This window comes from Rhea pennata, chromosome 12 (assembly GCF_028389875.1).
Source record: "Rhea pennata isolate bPtePen1 chromosome 12, bPtePen1.pri, whole genome shotgun sequence".
In the NCBI taxonomy this organism is placed as follows: domain Eukaryota; kingdom Metazoa; phylum Chordata; class Aves; order Rheiformes; family Rheidae; genus Rhea; species Rhea pennata.
In genome coordinates, this window is record NC_084674.1 from 22303100 (window position 1) to 22323924 (window position 20825).

Here is a 20825-nt window from a genome sequence, read left to right on the forward strand (position 1 = left end):
CAGCCTCACCAGTTCTACACTATCAAAGCTTCTTTATCAATAAAAGCCAGATACTACCAAGAAGCCCAATAACAGCCCAAGAAAACACTCCCACCAGGTACTCTGCAGGGTGCACGTGGCAGTTAGAGGAAGTTATCACTGCTTGGTTCAAGTAAAATTAAAAGGTCAAGATTCGTGTTCTTCAGTCATTCACTGCGTTACAGGACTAACTGGAATCAAATGAAAACAGACTGCTTGGATTTTTCAGATTAAAAAAAATCCACACCCCAAATGAGCAGCTAAGACCATTACAGTTACTGTGATAACAGCTCAGCTGGCTGCAGAGATGGTCTTGCTGTGCGTTTCCTGTTTGGTCCTTCCTCGGAGCTTGAGTAAGCTACAACTCTAAACTAGCATCACTAATATTTATAATAGTGCTTCTTCAAAGAGATTATGCAGGCTGCACATTTTAGTGAACAGATGAGAGCAGAAAATATAGGAGCCATAATCTGTAGCCTTTTCTCTGTGAAAATGTGTTTTTTAATATATGTATTGACGTGCAAAATAACTGTATTTTTATATTTGAAAGTAAGATTATCCCCCAAATCCTTCCTCAACTTTACATTAATCCTACCTTCCTATTTCAAATTTCAAAATCACATAGTTCCCGTGAGAGTTTTCTTAAGCAATGTTTAACAGTAACAGGCATTCAGCTGCCTGAAATCAGGTTGCATAAACAAGAGGAGTTGGAGATGATTAAACAAAGTTGTAGGTAAGTAGCTTGTGGAATTACAAGCTGCAGGATATAGCGGATACTGAAAACATTGCCAAAGGAAAACAGGCAAGTCAGCAACTTTTTACATTCACAGTACGGATTTACAAAGAAGTTCTCCAGTCGTGCAATTTTTCTTAATCATGCACTACAAGGTGTTCTCATACTTTCCTCTGAAGCATCTAGCCCCAAGAGTCTCAGAGGGGATATAAGAATTCATTTCATAAACTCCAAAATTACTCCCATTTTTAAATCAGCCCTGAACAAAGATAACAGCTAGATTTCTGAAGAACCAAATTCCTCAACTCCTTCATTAAACAAAAGCCCCTGCTCTCAACCCAGAGGATGCAGTTTCCCTAGCACCAGCTCTTCCCCACCTTTAACCCTGATCAGTAGCACACAGGTCCAGAGAGCAGCTTTCACGTCTGCAGTCAGCTGGCCTGGACCAAAGACTAAATCTTGCATTGTATGGATGAAACTTCCTATCTAGTAATACAATTTATTGGAGAGTTTCCACTACACAATTTTCTGAACAACTTTATTGCTGTTTTAATTCCCCTGGCACCATCTCCCAGTTTAACAGTGAGGCAGAATAACCACTTATACCCGAGTTCATTAATGACTTGCTATTTAAATACCTCATTCAATCTTTCTCTTATGGTTGCTGTATTATTTATATCTGTACTTTTGAGATAATAATCAAGGGTTTTGCATTTATAGGAAATAAAATCCAGGAATAATCTTCTGAAATTCTCCCCAGGCAGTTGATTTAAGAAACTGGCCAGGTCAGCTATAAGCCAGATTGAAACTGCTTCTGCACGCCAATGTTGCTTCCCATTTATTAGCTGACTTTATCAGAAGTAGATGATAAAAAGCAGATGAGAATAAACACTATAAAACCAGAATGGCTGTACTGCATTTAGTATTTTATGGTCATTACTTCAAAACTGTCAAAGGAAGGGTCCGTATGTATCATTGACTGTTAAGTCCTGAACCAAAAGTCAACTTGTCAGATTCAAACTAAAGTAGTTTTAGCATGTTCCAGTGAACCGAGTGGTATTTCACATATTATTAACAAAGAATAAGCTTATATGATGCTTTGCACTAAAAGTAACAGACATAAGTAAGACTGTTCTGTACAGGTAAAACATTTAGACTCAAGAGAAAAAAACAAAAACAGTTTACTATTTGGTCAGAATCTAACAGTCCATCTATATTGCCAATTGTAGTGTAATTCAGCTGAAAAACTTCGTTAGGTATCAAGTTTATTCTTGACCATTTAAACATTATCTTCCAAAATAATGTTGTTTAAAAAAAAAAACAGAAAAAATCCAAAGTCATTCCAATTCCCAAAAGCACATATCCTGACAGAAGGAAAGAAAAAATGACAATAAAGATGCTACTTGTTATAAAATATTAAATATTCTTTGTGTTTTTTTAGGAAACAGTATGCAAGTTTCTAGGCTAGTCAATTAATTTATCTGCAAAAGAGTCTAGAAAATCCAATCAAATCTGAGCTTCAACTGCACCAAATAAAACTCCAACAAGCCTGTAACTGGAAGACAAAGTACAATAGAAAAATTTTATGTAACATCCTATTATATAGTCACTGTATCTTACAGTTGTTGCAATGTCATTCCTTAAGTTTAATTAAGCATGTCATATGATGTATGAAGCAACGTAATCCTCTTTTGGCTTAAACTAAAGGATTCCAGTGAAAAACTGCAAAGTAGCTTCACAGTATTTATAGACAAGCACTCTGTTGTTGCCTTTGACAAACAGAACCATAAACACAAAGGAAATCTGGTCAAGTTTAATTCCAACTTTCTCCCCGAGTTTCACAGCATTTGCTTGTTACAAATAAGGCAATTAACAGCTTTCACATTAAGGATCACTCAGATAAATAAGAAACCAGGGGACAGCTTCATAGAGCTACATTTCCTGCTCCTCCCTCTTGCAGTTTCCTGCTACATAAAATACATTCAAAAAAACCCAAAAACCAAAACACCTGAACATATTAATAGATCCAGTTCAAGAGAGTAACGTATCCCTGATTTATGTATCCCTAAATTTGCAAATAAGCAAATAAGCCCTCTTAGATCTCTTCCTAATTAATAAGAAATTCCATTTCCACTTGTTGAGAAGCAAGGGAAGTTTGTAAGCCTTTCCAGTATGAAGTCATACTACTATATACTTCCTATATACTATAAAATAATTTCCCTTTAAGTGCATATACAGCATTTATTTTAAACAAGATTTATGAGGCTAGACAGCCCACTATTTGAACAAGATCCCACCGCTGTCTTGTTCATGACAACACTAGCAGTAGAAGTAGTACCACTGTATAACCAGTATCTGAGACTCAGCAAGATAGCATGAACTCAAGACCATCTTATATTAAAACTTCAGAGCGCATTAACTGATCGGCTACACAAAAATCTCTCACCCCAGAAAACAGATATAATTTACAGATTGAGATGTTCCCATAAGGTCGGTCCTCAAGTCATGTGGAAAAAGAAAAAAAGGGATTGAAAATAATGCTTACATGCAAATCTTCTGTGCTTTCAAACTATGACCTAAGAGGTAAAGGTAAAGCAACTCTATACAGTGATAATTTATAATAAATATTTATATAAAAAATTATTATACAAGTTTTTAAACCCTCTGCAATCTATAGAATTGTACTTCACAACAAACTCCACACCTGACAGAAGCAACAAAAAAATGCAAGACAATTCAGAAGCAAAAAAAAAAGGCCAAAAAAAAATCAAATTCACATAACAGGTGAGAATGCTGTCCAGTTTATTTTATTTAGGCAGATTTCATAACAGTTTCAGAAGAACTAACTAACCTCCATCTACTATCTTCCAGTAAGGCAAAAGAAACAACACTGAAACTTGAAGGAGGACATCTTCCTTCTCCTCTCGCCTTTATGTTTTAGCTTCCCTATGCTAATCTCTCTGTCATCAAATTTTCATATAAAACATCTCTGGCAATATCCCTTAAGTACTAGAGTGCAGAAAATATTTATATTTCTAACAGTGCCAAACGGAATATAGTAATACTAGAAAGTATTTCTCTCAGCAGCAATGGTTACTAAGGTGAATTCCTCCATGTCATTACAGTTCAGTGTTCCATAAGCAACTTCATAGTTCTTGGACAGCTATGTAATCAAACTAAAATCTTTATAGACTGCACACATTTGAGCACACATTCTCCATTACCTGACATTTTGGTTCATATAAACATCACAAATGGAACGCTGATTTTTTTAAAACCTACTTGTATAGTCCAAAACTGCCAGATTCAGATCTTAGATAGGCATTAGAATATACCTTTTGTAAAACATAGAACACAGCAGCCCAATACCTCATTTTATAGCCTTTGTACGTCCAAGTTTTCTGATAATCAAAAAAAATACAAAGTTTAAGACTGAACAAATACAGGTAAAAGACAAGAGAAGAATCTAGCTGAACTAAAAAGAAGCTTTTTCTGTCTAGTAACAGAAGTCTCAGCATTCGTATGCACAAATGCTAGAAAGAAATCTCTCACTAACCCTATTAAGTATTTGATCTGGTAGACAAGCAAAAGTTGCTTTGAGAAGGAAATTGTTCATGTTAAAGAACAAAAAAAGAGTAGAAAGAATATTGTTGGTTAATTCAACCTTCTAGGACTTGAGCTTCACTGTGACTGTACTTACCAGTGCCTTTTGTAAAATTCAGCTCCAAACCCCATTACATTTATTATTTAGTTGGGATTGCATGATATTTCTGACGATCAATACCTTCATAAATGAAGGGTATGCAGTGTGAAATAAAATCTTACACAGTTAGCATAGACGTATAATGTGTTCTATTAACTTACTTGTAGATGTCAGAAGCTTTCTGTTCACTGCTTTACACTTCAATACACTGATAATTCAATTTCTCTGCACTCAACTATGTTCTAGTTCAATAACAGTTATACTGTTATTGCTCCTTGCTCTAGTGCTATCTTCTTCAGCACTTTTCATGTCAGACAATTTCTTCTCCAGCCAGTTATCCCAACTTTGTAAGAGTATTCTTAATTACATCTTAATTAAAATTGTAAGGCACACAACGCCTTCATCCACATGTGTCTAACTGGTAAGAATGGGAGTTCCTCACATGAAGTTTGTCAGCTGGGTGACATCAGAAAGATATTGACCATTCATCAAAGAGTACATTGAGGCTGCCTGCAGAAAAGCTTAGAAAAGAATGACACAAAGAAATTACTCATCCCTCTTTCACTGCACTGATTGGTTTAGAAGAGGAAATAGTATTCAGCTGGCAAAAATTTCCATTCCAGTTCTGATGTTTTTAAGAAGTTCACATGCAAACTTTTTCTGAACATACTTTATGCGGAAAAATATAGCCCTTCACTGCAAGCATATACAAGAACTGTTCTTCACATGAGCATCTTAGGTTCCTTTCTTCATGTACCGTGAGAGGAACTGACTTCTGACAAAGTGGATGAGCTTGGTCTCTGTGCAGCAAACAGTAACGATGGTTGCTGCGAAGCACAGAGCTCCCACGCCGATATGAATCAGCCTTGCCATCCAACCCTTATCGCAGCAGAAGAATACCTGCAACAAAGGAAACAAGCAATTGTAGGAAGACCAGACAGCAGAAGATGGGTATACCATTTCAGTAACAAAGGTCCAACATCTCTCTTGACAATGCTACCAACATTATCAAGGTGAGCATTGTAAGCAAGTGCTAGAAAGATTTGCCACATGTATTGATCCTACAGTAAAAGTTATCTCCAGCAGTCACAATGCTTGTTTTGCTATGAAGAGAATTTCTGTCAAACAGCAAAAAATAAACATTCAGCATGTAATAACTTCCACATTTGTTAGGTATTTGCCAGGTAGAAATATGTTGCTAAATTAAGAAAATTCTGCTGGTCCACATAAGTGTCATTTTGCAGCAATGTATTCAACTATATTCTAAGAAAAATCCCACTGGAAACCTCCCATTGTAAGACACACAATGGAATCTCCTTTCTAAGACAAGACATTTGCATCTGTCAAGTTCCTGTACATTGAAATGCTACCATCTCTGTAATAATCAGTCTGTCCAAATATGATCCAGCAGCCTGAAGAGAAACAATTTTAGGGCAATTTTCCGTTTTGGTCATCCTCCCTTTCCCCTCTGCCTTTTTTTTTCCACAGCGATTCTTTTGTTCTACTGCAAAAATTCAAATAGTATTTGAAACTGAGGAGCTTATTCAGCTACAGACAGTAGAAATGCACTAAATTTCATTTCTCTTGTCAGATACACCTTCTCTAGGTGGTAGAGATAATTACATATCATATAAAAATATACAAGGGAGGAAGTTCAATATATTACATGTATTCACTTAATCTCTTAATAGATATATGCGTTCTTGCAAGTCAGTAATGAAAGGCTTCCAGCCTATGATTATGAGCTTTTTTGATAATTTAATTTCACTGTTTCCGGAAACACAAGTCATCCGATATTAACCTCTACAGTGAAAGCAAACCTGACAAAGATACTTACCTCTGAGAAAACAGTAATTGCTCCACTTACGATATAAACAAGCACTAGAAGTGGTGAAGGCAGCAAGCCTGTCAAAGGTCTGTAAGTGCTTTCTTTGAAGAAATCATAGATATAGTGGATGCTGTGAGCTATTCGAATACCCATATTAAAGCAGTTGGCAAGGATAAAGCCTACACTGCCATGCCAATGGGTCAGAAAATAAGAGATGCACAAGAATGTGAATGACAAGGCCAGCATAACAAAATTGTACCTAGGAAAAGAAGAAACAACTTAAATAACATAGCCAGTTACAGTACTTATTTATTAAATGTATACTTGAAAACAAGTATCACAATTTTCTAAAAAGAGGACTGGATAAATTATCTTATCCTTTCCTAATGGAAGTAGAGACAAATCTGAAAACCAAGATGTTAATAAAAGATTTCATGGGAAGAGTGGAAAATCCTACCAAAAAAGCAAGCACTACCATTACATGAAGGAAATTCTATTTCATTAGTTAACTCCAATCACCTCTGAAAGTCAAATTTAGTAGCAACAGTTTGCAATGGTTGTAAAACTTTAAAGATTTTTTTTGCTATGTTGTATTAGATAGCTAGTAAAGAAAAATAATGCTCAAAAATAAGGTGAAGTCTCATTCAATTTCTGCTCTGAACAGTGACTTTGAAGACAAGTTCACACTTTAAAAGGGTAATGAAAGGAGACTTTGTCAATCTAAGAAAAGGTATTGCTTTGCCTGTGGAAAACGCCTCATTTAAATTAATTTTAAAATAGTCTTGTAATGGACAGCTGCTAAAGAAGTGAAAAAAGTCTTATGGTAGCACTGTAGGGGGGGGCAAGGAGAACCAGAATTTCTCTGGTACACCAGAGAAATTAACCCTTTTTTTCATATCCTATTAATCTTAGCATTTTGGCCAAAGCATCCAGGCTAGGAAATTAAAAGATTCATTAGACTTGTACTGTAAATGCTGTTTTCCTAAAGTTTGATGTAGCCTTTTTAATACAACTAGTAATGAGCAGTGGGGTTGAAACACTGTACTACGCGATATTTCTAATGCTTACTCCTGACTCCCAACAGTGGAAATGGTTTAAAGTTCGACATCTCCATAGGATGCTTGGAATTTCCAGAAAGGAGGCTAGATAAGCTCTCTAACATAGTTTGAGCTAGCCTTCTGCTTCAGTGCAAGCTTTCATTCAAAAAATATTTAATCATACTATCAAAATCATTTCTGAAGTTTCAGTTAATACGAGTTCAATTAAATTACAAATTTAACATGACCCAAGGCTTTTTTTTTTTTTTTTTTTTTTTTTTTTTTTTTTGCACTCTTTGCTATGTCTTATGAGATGAAAAGAACAACAAAAAAAAAAAACTTTTGTCAGGGAAAGAATAAATTTCTAGTGTTTGGGGGACTATCACTCCTGAATTTACCAAAATGCTACATGAATGAAACTGATCAAAAAGACATACTGAAAAGTGTACTTCAGCTAATTTTTTTTCCAAATATATAAAGTTTGAAAGTCATCCATAAAGTGCATATTAACACACTTTAAGAAACACCATCATCACCACCTTCAAGAGCAAAAAATTACCTAGAACTAAGACAAAATAGGCAATGCAATATAGTATTATAATAAAAAAGTTATTTAAGTAAAACAAGACTGAGTACATCTTTACAGCTGTTAAGTCCTTGCCTATAGAGCATAGAACTAAAAGATTTTGGTTTTTTATTTAATTCATCATGAAGAGAACACAAACGAATCTTAAGCATTAAGTAACAACTAAACTCTTTCTCTTGTCAGCAAAAGCCAACTTTCCTCCACCTAAGCACAGACACAGGATATAGTCAGGGGAAAAAGGCAGAGAACAAAAAAGGGAAGAGGAAAAAAGCTGCAAGCTACAGGTTAGGTCATTCAGAACAACTGATACATAGTATTTCTGAAATTGCACATGTAAATAAGGGAAATCATTTAATAGTTACGAGACCTGAATGATAGTTTTAAATAATAATCTGCTTAAAACTAAAGTTCTAGTTACTTTCCAAACACACATTCATGCAGAACAATAGCTCCCTGTCTAAACACTGAACTCCAAGCAAACCATATAAAGATTAACTGCATGAATATTCTAGTGACTACTATTACCTACTTGTCTACCTCCTCTTTGCACATCAAAGCAAACGTAAAACATTCCGTTACTCCATTGACGGCAAGAAATAAGACATATAAAGAATAACACCGGAGAAGACTTGGACCTAAAAAAACAACAAAAAACATTAATGTACTGTTATATCTATTACAAAACCAAATTGTTTTTACATTCACTGATACTAAGAGACAAAAAGATGTAATGTTATCACTGATGATAACAGAAACAAGTTCATCTGAACAAACGTCCAGTCTAGATATCTCTACAGGAAAATCAATGAACTAAATGAGGCAAAATAAAAACATAAAACCCAAAATGCACAAGAGCAGTCATTATAGCTCCATGTATTAGTGACAAGACAGTTCAAAACAACAGACAGGACAGAAGTATTGAAAATGGTCTTGGTTATACAACCACACGATTTTACTTAAGATCACCACACAAATCAAGCATCAGCTTTCAAATAACATGCTGAGTTTAGAGCCTGATGTACAAGCAGAAATTAAATGCTTAACATTTAGAAGTAAAAGTCTCATGGAGTTAGAGTAAATCAAATGATCTTAACAATGAATAAAGTAATTGCAATTTAATACAAGCTAAGCAACATCCCACGAACATTGTTTCATGGTGCAGAGCTCTGTCATAGGATTCTTCAACAAAATATTGTCACACACTGCTTCCATCTTCCCTGTAACGTCCTCTTAAAATATATGTGAAATTAAAAATGCAAGCCTGACTAGAAATCTCCTGCAACAGCACAGGCAGAGTCTCCAGACAGAATCACAACACAAACGCTGGTCCCACAAGGGAGCTGCTAGGTCTTCATCCAGGATGGAAGGAACCAAGCCAGTTCAGCTACAGAACAAATTTCCATGCAGAAAACAAAGAGTTTCTGTGAAGAGGTGCTACAGTAGGATGACTGGGTTTTCTAGCAGGAGCTAGTGAGTCAACTGACAAACTGCTTTTGGAACAGAAACACGTAGGGAAGACACGGCCTGAAAAAAACCCAGGTTGCAGTTTGTGTGTCTATATTCTAGGAAGAAATTATTAACCTCTGCTTTTCCATCTGCAAACCCTATGTGGCCTACTAACTGCTTGACTACTTCTCTTGACAGATTTGTAAATCTTATCCCTTAATATGCAAAACTCTAGTGAGATTGTTACCATTACATATTTTAGCAGTGTAACAAACATTATCTTTTCCAGATAGAACCATGGCTTCTTTGGTTATGATCTACACTTCTTTTGACAGCTGAGTTCACAAATTTGCATTACTGAGTAGTCAAATACATACAATCCTTTAAATGTGTTCCTTTCCAGAAAGGTAAAGCCTCAAACTTGATCACACTTGCTTAGAGCTCTTCAACCCGTTTAAATACAGGGTAACTACATACTCAAAGATGCTACAATGAAGGGATTAGGTTCTGCATCCAGACAAGTTGAATTCAGTAAGACTTACGTAAATAAATTTCTGCAAGCACCAACTAACAGGTCATGAAAGCAGGTTATCATTAAAAAGCTACATTTGTTCTAATGAAGGGCAGGTACAAACACACACACAAGTCCACACAACAGTTTTCCAGCCTATACAATCTTGTTTTCTGCACAGTTCGGTTTCATCCTGTACAGTCTATGCAAGGCAGTCTTGTGAGGGATGTGCCATTATCTTACTAGAGTAACATAGCAATGATCAACTTCAATTGTAACTAGTAACAAAACCAAGACTATTAAAGAGTCTGATACAACAGAGTTTACAGAGGTAGAATGGAGGGCACCCTGCAGCCATGCTACTGTTGTTATACCACATGACAAAGAGCAAGTGCTCTGGCTCCCAAAACATGACAGGACAGTTTCTTCAATTCTTCATTGTACACAAACCTGCAGATACCATTAATACTGTTGTTGAGTAACATCACCACTTCCACAGCAGATGCCAGAAGAAAATTCAAACTCCAATCAGAAAGTCAAAATATTCCAGGTTTAAATGTGCGCAACAAGACAACAAAACAATACAGTTTAGCCAAAACAAGAGCAGGCTTATTAACAGAGTATAGTTCAGTTCCTCATTAGGACTCAATACTAAATTCCTTTTCATCTGACATGACATTGCTCAGAAAGGCAGAATGGCTGATTCACCTAAAAATTCTTAACTGCTAGTTTCCCTTTAGAGAGGATTGCTACTTTGCCAGCTCTATAAAATCTTACCTGTTCCAGAACTGAGCACTGAGCCTCCATAAACATCCAGAGCCAGCTGAGAATAGGCATAGCCAAAAACCGTGATGGTAAGGCCAATCAGAAGGACAAGTTTCAACAGCAATTCTAACACACTTGCAGCCATAGCAACATTATCCTGAAAGAATTGTAATCAATAACATGAATCAGAAACAATATAAGTTATTTTCACATAGAAAAGCTGCTTTACAAAAAAAAAAAAAAAATCAGTTTGAATGTTGCAGAGAAGTGTCAAAATTACTTTTTGTATTAACAGTACACACTTAACTTCCAAAAAAATTTATATACTTACTCTGTTCTACAGCTTACTTATTCAAACCTCTATGCAAATATTAGCCAACAGTATGTCTGCTCAAAGAAACAGCCAAACAGCACATTGCTCTGTCACTGTTAAGTCAGTAAATTGCAAAAGAAAAGCAGTGCACTTGCCTAAGGCCACGATGTCAGCTAGCAGGAGTCAGATTTTTATTGCTGCGTGAGACTGCAGGATTTGCCACACCAGAACAAGTAACCTGCCAGCTCCTTCTGCCTCATTACCAGAAGCAGCTGACACTAGATACCCTGGGAAAACCCACAAGTCATTTTGCCAAGTATGCAACACTTCATATAGAATGCATTACATACGCCTTCTTTACCCCACCAATAACTTAAAGCATGAGATTTGTTCAACTGTGTGCTACTGTGCAAATACTACAATTGCTAGGAAGTTATCTAAGTATAGCATGAGGAAGCAGCCCAGGTTGAACTTCATGCTTGATCAAGTATTTGCTACTTAGAGCGTGCATGAATGCTCCACAGAACGAACTCCTTGCTCTTACATTACTTACGACAAGCCATTGTTATTCTACATCAATTCCAAAGCTCAAGTAAAACGCACTCCAATTCTTCTCTTTCAAAATCTCATTCTTTGGAAGCATTACAGTTTAATATGAACAAGTTACTTATACTCCTAAGTAATTTCAAATAGCACTCATTTGTTAGGTTCAATATTGAAAACATGCTATTTTTACAATTGCCTAAGTACATCAAAAACGCACTGTACACAAGGGTTTACATCATACTATTTAAAGCAGATGTTAACATCAGTTAGAATATAATGCAGTATTATGTCACTGTATACCTTAATTTCCATTTCATTAGAATTTTACCCATTTTCATTTTGTTTGTTCCAGCCTCATTTCTTCATTTTTGTTGTTCACTTTTGCTTCAAGCTTTTATTTTCAACTTTAACAGGTTTTATCCTCAAAAATTTAAACACACGCTTCTGTTAGTCACACTCCTGTGACACAAAAAGCAAGCTGCATTTGACAACTGAGCTTGGTGAAACATACCTGTTTCTGGTGCTTTACATCCTTCCCTCTTTCCAATACTTTAGCAAAAAAGACATAAAAACTCTCTTCAATAGGCAAAAATATAAACCTGGCCACCAATGAACCAAGATTATTTATGATATCGTAGACACCTTTAAAAACAAAAGACACCAACAACCTTTAATTTTTTTAGGAATCAATTTAATTCTAAGTCTTTAACAAATTACATGTATTCTAGTTTAACATATCCACTGAACAAAGAAAACAAGTGGAACTTAGTGCCACCTAGAAGTAGCGTTCCCTAAAAATTCTAACCAGTGACAGCAACCACGCCCTGAAAATGCAAGGTTTGCTAACAGATAGCAGAGTTAGAGCAAGAGTATCAACTACTTAGAAGTGAATCTAGCAACAGCACCAAAACACACCTGCAATTCCTACTGTATTCAAAGTTAAAAAAATGAAAAATAAGATTGTTCACTGAATGGGAAGAGGAACGTAAAAATTTTACTAAATACAGGACAAGAGAAAGACATTCATCTTTAAACATAAAGATGTTTACTTTCATTCACTGAGGTGGAAGAGCAATCCTTCACAACATTTTACCAGCGCTCTCATCTTCAGTAAGATACCAGGTATTGTTCCAAAGCTACTAAGACATCTGTGCATGTTACCACAATCCAATCACTCATAACATATGTAGTTAGGTATAAGGGTAAGTGTCTTACATGTTCACAGTAAAATAACACAATATCATTGACTTGAAACCACGTTTTCTCACTTGAGTGCGCCATCATTTCTGCCCTCAGTCTTCTAAAGATCCTCTGAGTAAGAGGCAGCTCAACTATTCCTCAGGGAAAGAAGACAGTAAATGGCTGCAATTACTGGCAGCAAGCATTTACACTCCATCAGTATTTACAGGGGAATGTACTGTTGCCAAAAATTAAGAGTAGTTTGAACTAGTTACAAAACTTCTAAGACTGGGCCTGCAATTATGGCCTATTTTCATTCCCCAAGCAGCAAGACCCGAGATGCTGCCAACTCAGTCATCTGAACTGCTGCTGCTGCATATTACTGTGTAATCACAACGAACCTTTTTACAAAATACAACTCAGTCTGAGATGCAACACTATGAACAATGTAAAGCATTTAGAGAATTTTAACATTCTTACTTCAACAACAGCTAAACAGATACAAAAAGACAGAAAACAGCAAGAAAACAAAACAATTGTAAAAAAAAATGCATTACACAGAACTAGAGCCATACTAACAAATGTTAAAAAAGATACATGGTATCTCATACCTAAATTGGAAAGTTTAGATCCAGAGAAAAATTACACTACAATTGAGTACCTTAAATTCTCTTCTATATCCATTTATCAGTCTCTGACACATACCTCAAAGTCACAAAGGCTCTGAAATCTTCCCACATTTTCAAGTTAGTTTTCAAATTCTGTAAATTTTCTGAATTAACTCAAAACCAGGGACTTAACTGTGTTGTCATTCCACAGCTTCACTGCACTTACCCTGATCTCCAAAATTTAACACATTCAAAAAAGTCATCACGTATCGTTCACCTGCAAGTTCAAAATACAGATATTAACAGCAAGCACAGAATACAGTCTTTAAATCCTTCACGATATTTATTCAGATATTTCTAACAAAGGATTCAAGAGACAAGGTCAAACGGGCCAACAGCTACTTCAGAAGACCCTCAAAAGCATCATCCAGGTTGGTTACATCTGCTGGTGATAACTTCTCTGAAAGTCGGCCTCCCAACAAGGAGGGCCCTCCAAGTCCTCAACTATGTAACTAGTATATTACTCATTAGCATCTTTATTTTGCACTCATCCATTCATCTTTAAAGGCATACATTGTCTTTTCAGTGAAGAAAAATGTCACCAGCTCATACCACAACATACTGTTGTGAAAGTAAGGAATTAAAAATAAGCTTAAGTTCAAAATGTCGTTTAAATATATTTATTAGCTAAGAAAGCTATACATAAGTTTCATAAATTCACAAATTAACATTACCTTGGCATAGTGTTAAAGGACAAAAATCATCATCTGTTTTTGGGACAAGTTTATTTTTCAGTATTTTTTTTTTAATTTTGTTTTCCTCCTCTCACACGGAGTGCAAGCTAGCATTAGCTAACCACAGTGGTGCCCCACTACAGCATGCCAAATGGCTTGTCTCCTCATCATGGAAGCCCATCCAGCTGTATATAATTATAGCTTATCTGTATATATGCAGCATGTCCAATGAGTTCCAAAGGCATCAAATACACTGAATCAGCTGAAGCATATATGGATAGCAGGTGCCTACTTCCTTATCACTTCCGAGGAAGAAGCAACCAGAAGTTGGCCGCTGTTGCCGCAGCAATTTATCCAGCTTCTGGGCTCCTTCCAATTACCTTCCCTCCCAAGGGTTTCTTGCACACAGGCAAAAGGCAGACTGCAGGCCGTAATTCCAGTCTCAACAATCCCCTCCTTGCCATTCTCCATCACACCTATATATTAAGCCTTACCTTCTGTCAAAATCTGTTTCAAGAAAGACTGTTTGAAGAAGCTCCAAGTCAATCGTGCCTCTTTCCAGTTAACAAAAGTCTATGAAAAAAAGAATATATTGAATTGTAATAAACATGACTGAAACTACTAAGTAGAATTACAAAATAGAAAGACAGTGCATTACTCTGGGGCATATCTAGCCACTGGGTATAAACAAGCAGCTGTAACATTGTGGATTTTCCTCATGACTAATCTAAAATGCAGCTAAACTAAGCACAAACCTCACTCTGATTTGGCCAAGCAACTCTTCCCTTGGTGAAAGTTACTGTTGCTGCAGATGGCTAAAGGACCTGAATAAGGTTTCTACAGAAAAAAATGCCCAGTACAAAGTAGAGTCAGAGGGAGGGGCAGAAGTTATTTATCAGGCCAGTATATCCCTGGCCCTCCTGATAGACAAATTTCTTACCACTCTTCAAACTGTCCCAGCAAGTGTAACAACCCAGAACGACCTCAATTTGTAAGTTTTCCAAAAAAATCTTCCCTAACTATGGCTTTTCATTTCCTCCCTTGCCCAATTTCCTCTTGAGAGTACATCGTAGATATCCAAGCGTCTTTAACACACTGCGCACCACAGTGTTTAGTTTGTGTAAAACAGTAAGTACTAAAATCCGTGGTAGAATAGTTCTGCCCCTGCCTCTGATGCAGTGACGCCTGGCCTTTTCCCTTCACACTACAGATGTTCTCCCTTCAACTTACTTTTTAGTATCTTCACACAAAGTATATGTCAGTCATCAACCTCGTAACAAAAAGGTCAAGTATCATTACCTTTTTCTGACAAGGCTTTAAATATTTGACAGAAATCGAGCAGTGACAGCCCAGCACTTTGCCAAGCTATAAGGACGTATTCACCAGGAAAAAAGAGGTGGTGGGGGGGGAAAGAGGATAGCCGTGCCAGCTGCATTACCCATTGCGGCAGGGACAGCAAGGTGTACACAGGAGTGGTCATCTGCTTGTGCAAACAGCCCATTCCCTCGGAGCTGCATTCAGCCCACATGTAAATAATACATGTTACTAATACCAGAATTTCTATATGACAGTTTATTCTTAAGCAGCCATTTCTTTTACAGTTTAGAGATATCCTCAAGAATCACATTTATTAACTCCAGTGCCTCAAACTAATTTTCAAAACTTTCCCGAAGACAGACTGTAAAATTAAGAACTAAACTCTGACCTACCTCATCTTCTACCAAGTTAGGTAAAAGAGCTTTCATTCTAGCAACTGGAAATGATTTCTTTGTTGCTTCAGGAGATCCCAGAAATATCATAAAATAAATTACATAGCACATTACCAGAACACTGGTATATAAAAGCTGGAAGGAGAAGAAAAGATAGAAGAAAAAGACCAGTGATACAAAATTAACTTACAAATGCAAAATAACATGCTAGAATACCAAATTCAGAAAGGAGAGAAGGTATTGTGTATTCTTAACCCTGTCAAATGGCTAAAGATATTAAATTAAACATGAGCTGTTGACTTTGAAATCAGTATTTTAGCATCGTGATTGGCTCTGTCAGCTTTTTTTTTTTTTTTTTTTTTTGAATGTTCTATTCAGTATTTTTAAACTTACAATATGCTCAGTTCAATTTTAAAGCAATTATTCTTCTGGATGAGGAGAACTGCCAGCGCAACTACTGTCTACACAAGCTACATACCACAGGCAGCGTGGTATAGGTGATCTGATAACATACAGGCCACATCTACTTTTCAGACACTAATTTATTCTTTATTGTAGTAACAAAAAAGTCTTAACCTAAGTCAAACAGATGTAAGTACTACTTGTTACCTTCTAATTATCATCTTCTACACAGCAGAACACAAAGTCAAATATTTAATATTGAAGCCAGCTGATAAGTAGACTCCTCAAGCATTAGAACACAAATGATTCAGAATAAAGTTAAAATAAAGCTTACATAGAATAACACAACCTTATCTGCAGAATGTGTCCTCATACATAGAACACAGTGCTCTCTTACACATCTCAAGCAGATATTGGTCAAAGTACAAGTCAATGAGTATCAGCATAATGAGACTTCCACCTTAAACCTCACAGAAGTATTTTCCTCTCACCTCTACATTATTTAACGGTCTAAATGTCAAAGGCAAAAGATTAAAAAAAAAAAAAAGAAAAAAAAAAAGGAAGAGTCAGATGATGAATCAAGAACTTACAGAAAAACAACACAGGAAACTTACCTGCGCCAAGCAAAAAATGTAAAGGCCCCACTGAGGACAAAGAATTACTAGAATAACCGTTAAAACGCATTTTGACAATACTGAAAAGCTTTCAGCAACTACCTTTAAGAAAAAGAAAACAGAAATTTTATTTTTTGCCACCTTAAGCATATACAGATACTTAAAACATTTCACACACGATTTATGTAGGAGGAATATAAAAAAACAATCAGTAAGACTTTATTGCAAAGTTTTTTCTGCTTAATTGGTCACCTTAAATTGCAATTACTCTGTAAATCCTCTATTCTTGTGTCTCAATTACTTCATCATACTTTCCCTATCACTTGTATGGGATATAAGGGAGAAAATTTTACTCAAGATGAATGTGTTCAATTGCTGCATTTCACAATTTAATATTCACTCAATTGAAATGCAAAATTACAGAAGCTATATGCCCCTCCCTCCAGCTAAAACCCATGATTACATATTCAATGATCAGCATGGTGATAGTTTCTAAATAAACTAACTTCTTTGCTTTAACAGGTATTATGTCACAAGTAAGTTCTACAGTATTAAACCTGACATATTTTAATGTGCTTGAACACACACAAACACCTAGTCTGGGAATTCTGTTTTTTGCATTAGCTTTTTATTTTCTCTTCAGTAAAGAGAGGTTCCCCCCCATATACTTAGCCTGCTTTACTAACCTTAAGTCTTACGAGCAAATGAGCTTGTGCCAAAACCCAGAAAGGTTCTCCCAGAAGCTCTATAACTGCAGAAAGACCAAATGCCACTACACCAGCTTGATAATGAGGAACCACAATGGGATCAGGTACTTCAAGCAGCTGTAGCCAGACTGCACCCAAGAAAATAGACCAAAAAATACCAAGAGGAACTCTAAAAAGTTAACATAAAAGCAATCAGTATAAGTTATACTTTTAAGTACGAAAAAGGTGAAAAATTAATTAAAATTTCACATACTGCCATATTAAAAAAAATTAAAAGTGTTCTACAGAATTCAATTCTATTGCAACTACACCAAGAATACTTCGATTTTTTTAGTTTGGTTTTGTGGGGTTTTTTTGTAATGGACATCTTCACACATTTTTTTCTGAGGCACAGATGGGAAAACATTTCTCTGACTTGACTGCTTTCTACTTAAGAATAAGGCCAACTATCTACTTCTCATATTTTCCAAGTCTGAACAACTCTGGTCCCATATCAGCCTGTAGAATTATGTAAGTGTCTAAAAAATGTTTTTTATAGTATTATGATTACTAGGGACTTGACAGACAAGCTTTAGAGAATCTTGGTGTAATAGCAAATAAAGTCACCACTCCAACTACTAGTTTCACACTTCCAGAGATCACTGGTTCTCCAGAGAGGGACAGCAGAGTTAGCAGAAGAAAATGCATGCCTGCACTTCAGGTATGCCAGTTCATGCTGCTATACCACAGCTCAAAGCTACCTCGATTAGTGATTGCAGCTAAGAAGCCAAGTTATGCACAGGAGTGCAGACTTGTATTACCTTCTGTTGACACTGCTTCAGGAACACAAAGCCTCTGGTAGAGTGTGGAAATTTTTGTATCATTGCAGCAGGTTTTATCTCACCCTCCCGTTATCACATCCCTAAGATATTTGATGTTTTCACATCCTTCAAGAAAGTTAATCTTCATTTTAAAGTTATGTTTCACTAGGAAAAAAAAGAATAAATAGGACACAGTCATTTACTGTATCATTTAACGTCTGTCTGAAAGGCATTCCAGCAGCAGAAAAATGAACACTAAAAAAATGAAGAAAATGGATCTGCTTAAAGTAACCCACGTCACAACTAAAGTGACAAACAGCAGCTATCCCTGAATGGGACAATCCCTCCTTCTTATCCTTGGATGCAGATGACCACACGTAGCCCCCTCCCCCGAGGCTGGGCCAGATCCAGTAACTGTGCAGTTCCAGGGAAAGTCAATGGAAATGGAAAGTCTTTTTTCTTGTAGAGTTAGTTTTCCACCATGCCCCCCATTACCATATATGCATATGGTGTAATAAAGAAATAAGCCTAGGCAAGAAAAAGAAAGGACTATAGATTCACGCAACAGGTTTGCCTCTGACTCAGCATACATGAAAACCCAGAAACAAGTGAAAAAACTAATGGTTCCTGGTAGCACCTTTAGCAGTATACCTGCCCATTTACTCAAGAGGAATAATAGTAATAAAGTCATAAATGGTAAAAACAGAGCTGACTGCTTCCATTGCATCAGTCCTGAAAGTATGACTGCGGTTACTAAGTGGCTCAGTTGTGAAATAATGGTCCCACCTGTTTCATACCTGCTTTCATTTTGCTTTAGTTTCTCAGACAAAAAAAACAGGGGCAAACACTATTTTTTAAAGGTCTCTTACGTTAGCCACAGCAGATTAATCGTTTTAGCCCAGTTGCGCTTTGCGCCTCCGCTCAGACACGCTCTGCGAAACGCCTCCCTGGCTAGGAAGAGAACTGTCGAATAAAGCAGCGTCAGCCTAAAGCACATGAGGAAAAAGCGAGAGAAAAATTAGTGCTTTAGGTACATTTGGGGACTCGCTCGCAGCGAAGCGACCCCTGAGGATCACCCAGGGTCAAAACGGCCCCCGCAGGCGGCGCCGCTCCCACGCCACGGCGCTGCCCCCAGGGGGGAAGGCCGCCGCGCCCCGCCGCGCACCGCTCACCTCACGCCGGCGACGCCCAGGAGCTCCCTGGAGAGGTGGCGGAGCGCGAAGGCGTTCAGCGCGAAGGAGACGCCCCGGGACAGCACCTGCCGAGACACGGAACCGCCTGGCGCCCGGCCGCCTCCCGCGCGGCGGCGCAGGGCGGGCGGGCGGGCGGGCGGCGCGGCCCGAACCGGCGCGAACCGGCGCGGCCCCGCACCTGCAGCAAGGCGCCGGAGGAGGCCAGCCGCGCCGCCTGCCCGAGCGCGTCCTGCGCGGCCATGAGGAGCCGCCGCCGCCGCCGTCGCGCCGCGATCCCGTCAGGCGGGGCGGGGCGGCGGCGGCGGGCGGGCGCGGAGGCTCCGCCTCGGCCGCTCGGCGCGTCGGGCCGCTGCCAACGGATGCGCCTCGCCGGGCGAGACGGGGGCGCGTTCCCGACAGGGGAAGCCCGGGAACGTTTCTCCGCAAGTTGTAGGAAGCCCTGTGTAAACTGAGAGCAAGCCTGCACTAGCGAGCCTGCATTGGAGGGGGAAGCCGCCCTCCTCCAAGACCGAGGAAAAGCCGACCTTCGCTGCAGCAAGGAGAAAGCATATCATTTCTGCAAAACAACATATATATATTTACACATACACCTTCAAATAAAGACACAATTTAATCCTAATGACTTGCATTTAACAATTCACTGTCTAGAAGTCTTTAAGAAGGAGAACACCCTTCTCTCCGGGTACATCAGAGGACTCGTTCCAGGCTGCTTCACACCATTATTTAAGCAGCATCTATAAACAGATTGTAACCTGCTATATGTTAGAACATTCCCGTTAAAAAGCATGGCTCTCCTGACTCAGGACAGTGATATTTTTCTTAGCAATTCTATAAACATTCCACTTAACAGCAGATGTCAAAGCTTTCAGAGTGGCAGGGGGGAGAAAAAGCATCCAAGCCCTACCTGATTTCAGCTCCTTAACGACAGAATATCAACAGCCCCAGTTTAAATCAGGATCTTAAAGAGGTTGAATGACCAACTAAAATTCTTCAAAGCCCATGCAAAGCAGCAGTGTCTTCTGCCAACATCGAATTCCCTTCTCCCCCGAGATGCTATGCCCATCACTTCAGCTCTTCAGAGTCAAGCTTTCTAGACTCCTTTCTTTGCCAACAACACTGGTAACATTATTTAAATAATCTGGAAGTGTTATATAAGGTGGATACATGGGGCAGAAGAATATACCCAATAAGTACCCTATGAGTACTTTTAAGTACAATACTGATACAGTTAACAGCTAACTTGAATTTTATAGTTCAAAACACTTAACTGCCTATTATCTCATTTTAAAGATGCTGACAGGACAACAGGGAGAAGTTAATTTGTGCTAAGTCAGGCCAATGGCCGACAGGAGGGGTTGGGGGATCTGGAGTTACAGAAGAGCTATTAGGAAAC

General features: G+C 37.8%; 1 protein-coding gene across 1 annotated transcript; it reads right to left on the reverse strand.

Moving 5' to 3' along the window:
• Positions 1 to 2548: 2548 nt before the first annotated feature.
• RFT1 (RFT1 homolog) lies at positions 2549 to 19673 on the reverse strand. Its single transcript, XM_062585918.1, has 13 exons — positions 19611 to 19673; positions 19412 to 19497; positions 19109 to 19225; positions 17419 to 17608; positions 16733 to 16834; positions 15717 to 15851; positions 14502 to 14580; positions 13500 to 13550; positions 11998 to 12128; positions 10640 to 10784; positions 8435 to 8540; positions 6292 to 6541; positions 2549 to 5354 (listed from the first exon to the last, which is right to left on the reverse strand). Exons 1-13 carry the CDS (start codon positions 19671 to 19673, stop codon positions 5190 to 5192), a joined length of 1620 nt encoding a protein of 539 aa, XP_062441902.1. The 3' UTR covers positions 2549 to 5189.
• Between the last annotated feature and the right edge of the window lie 1152 nt (positions 19674 to 20825).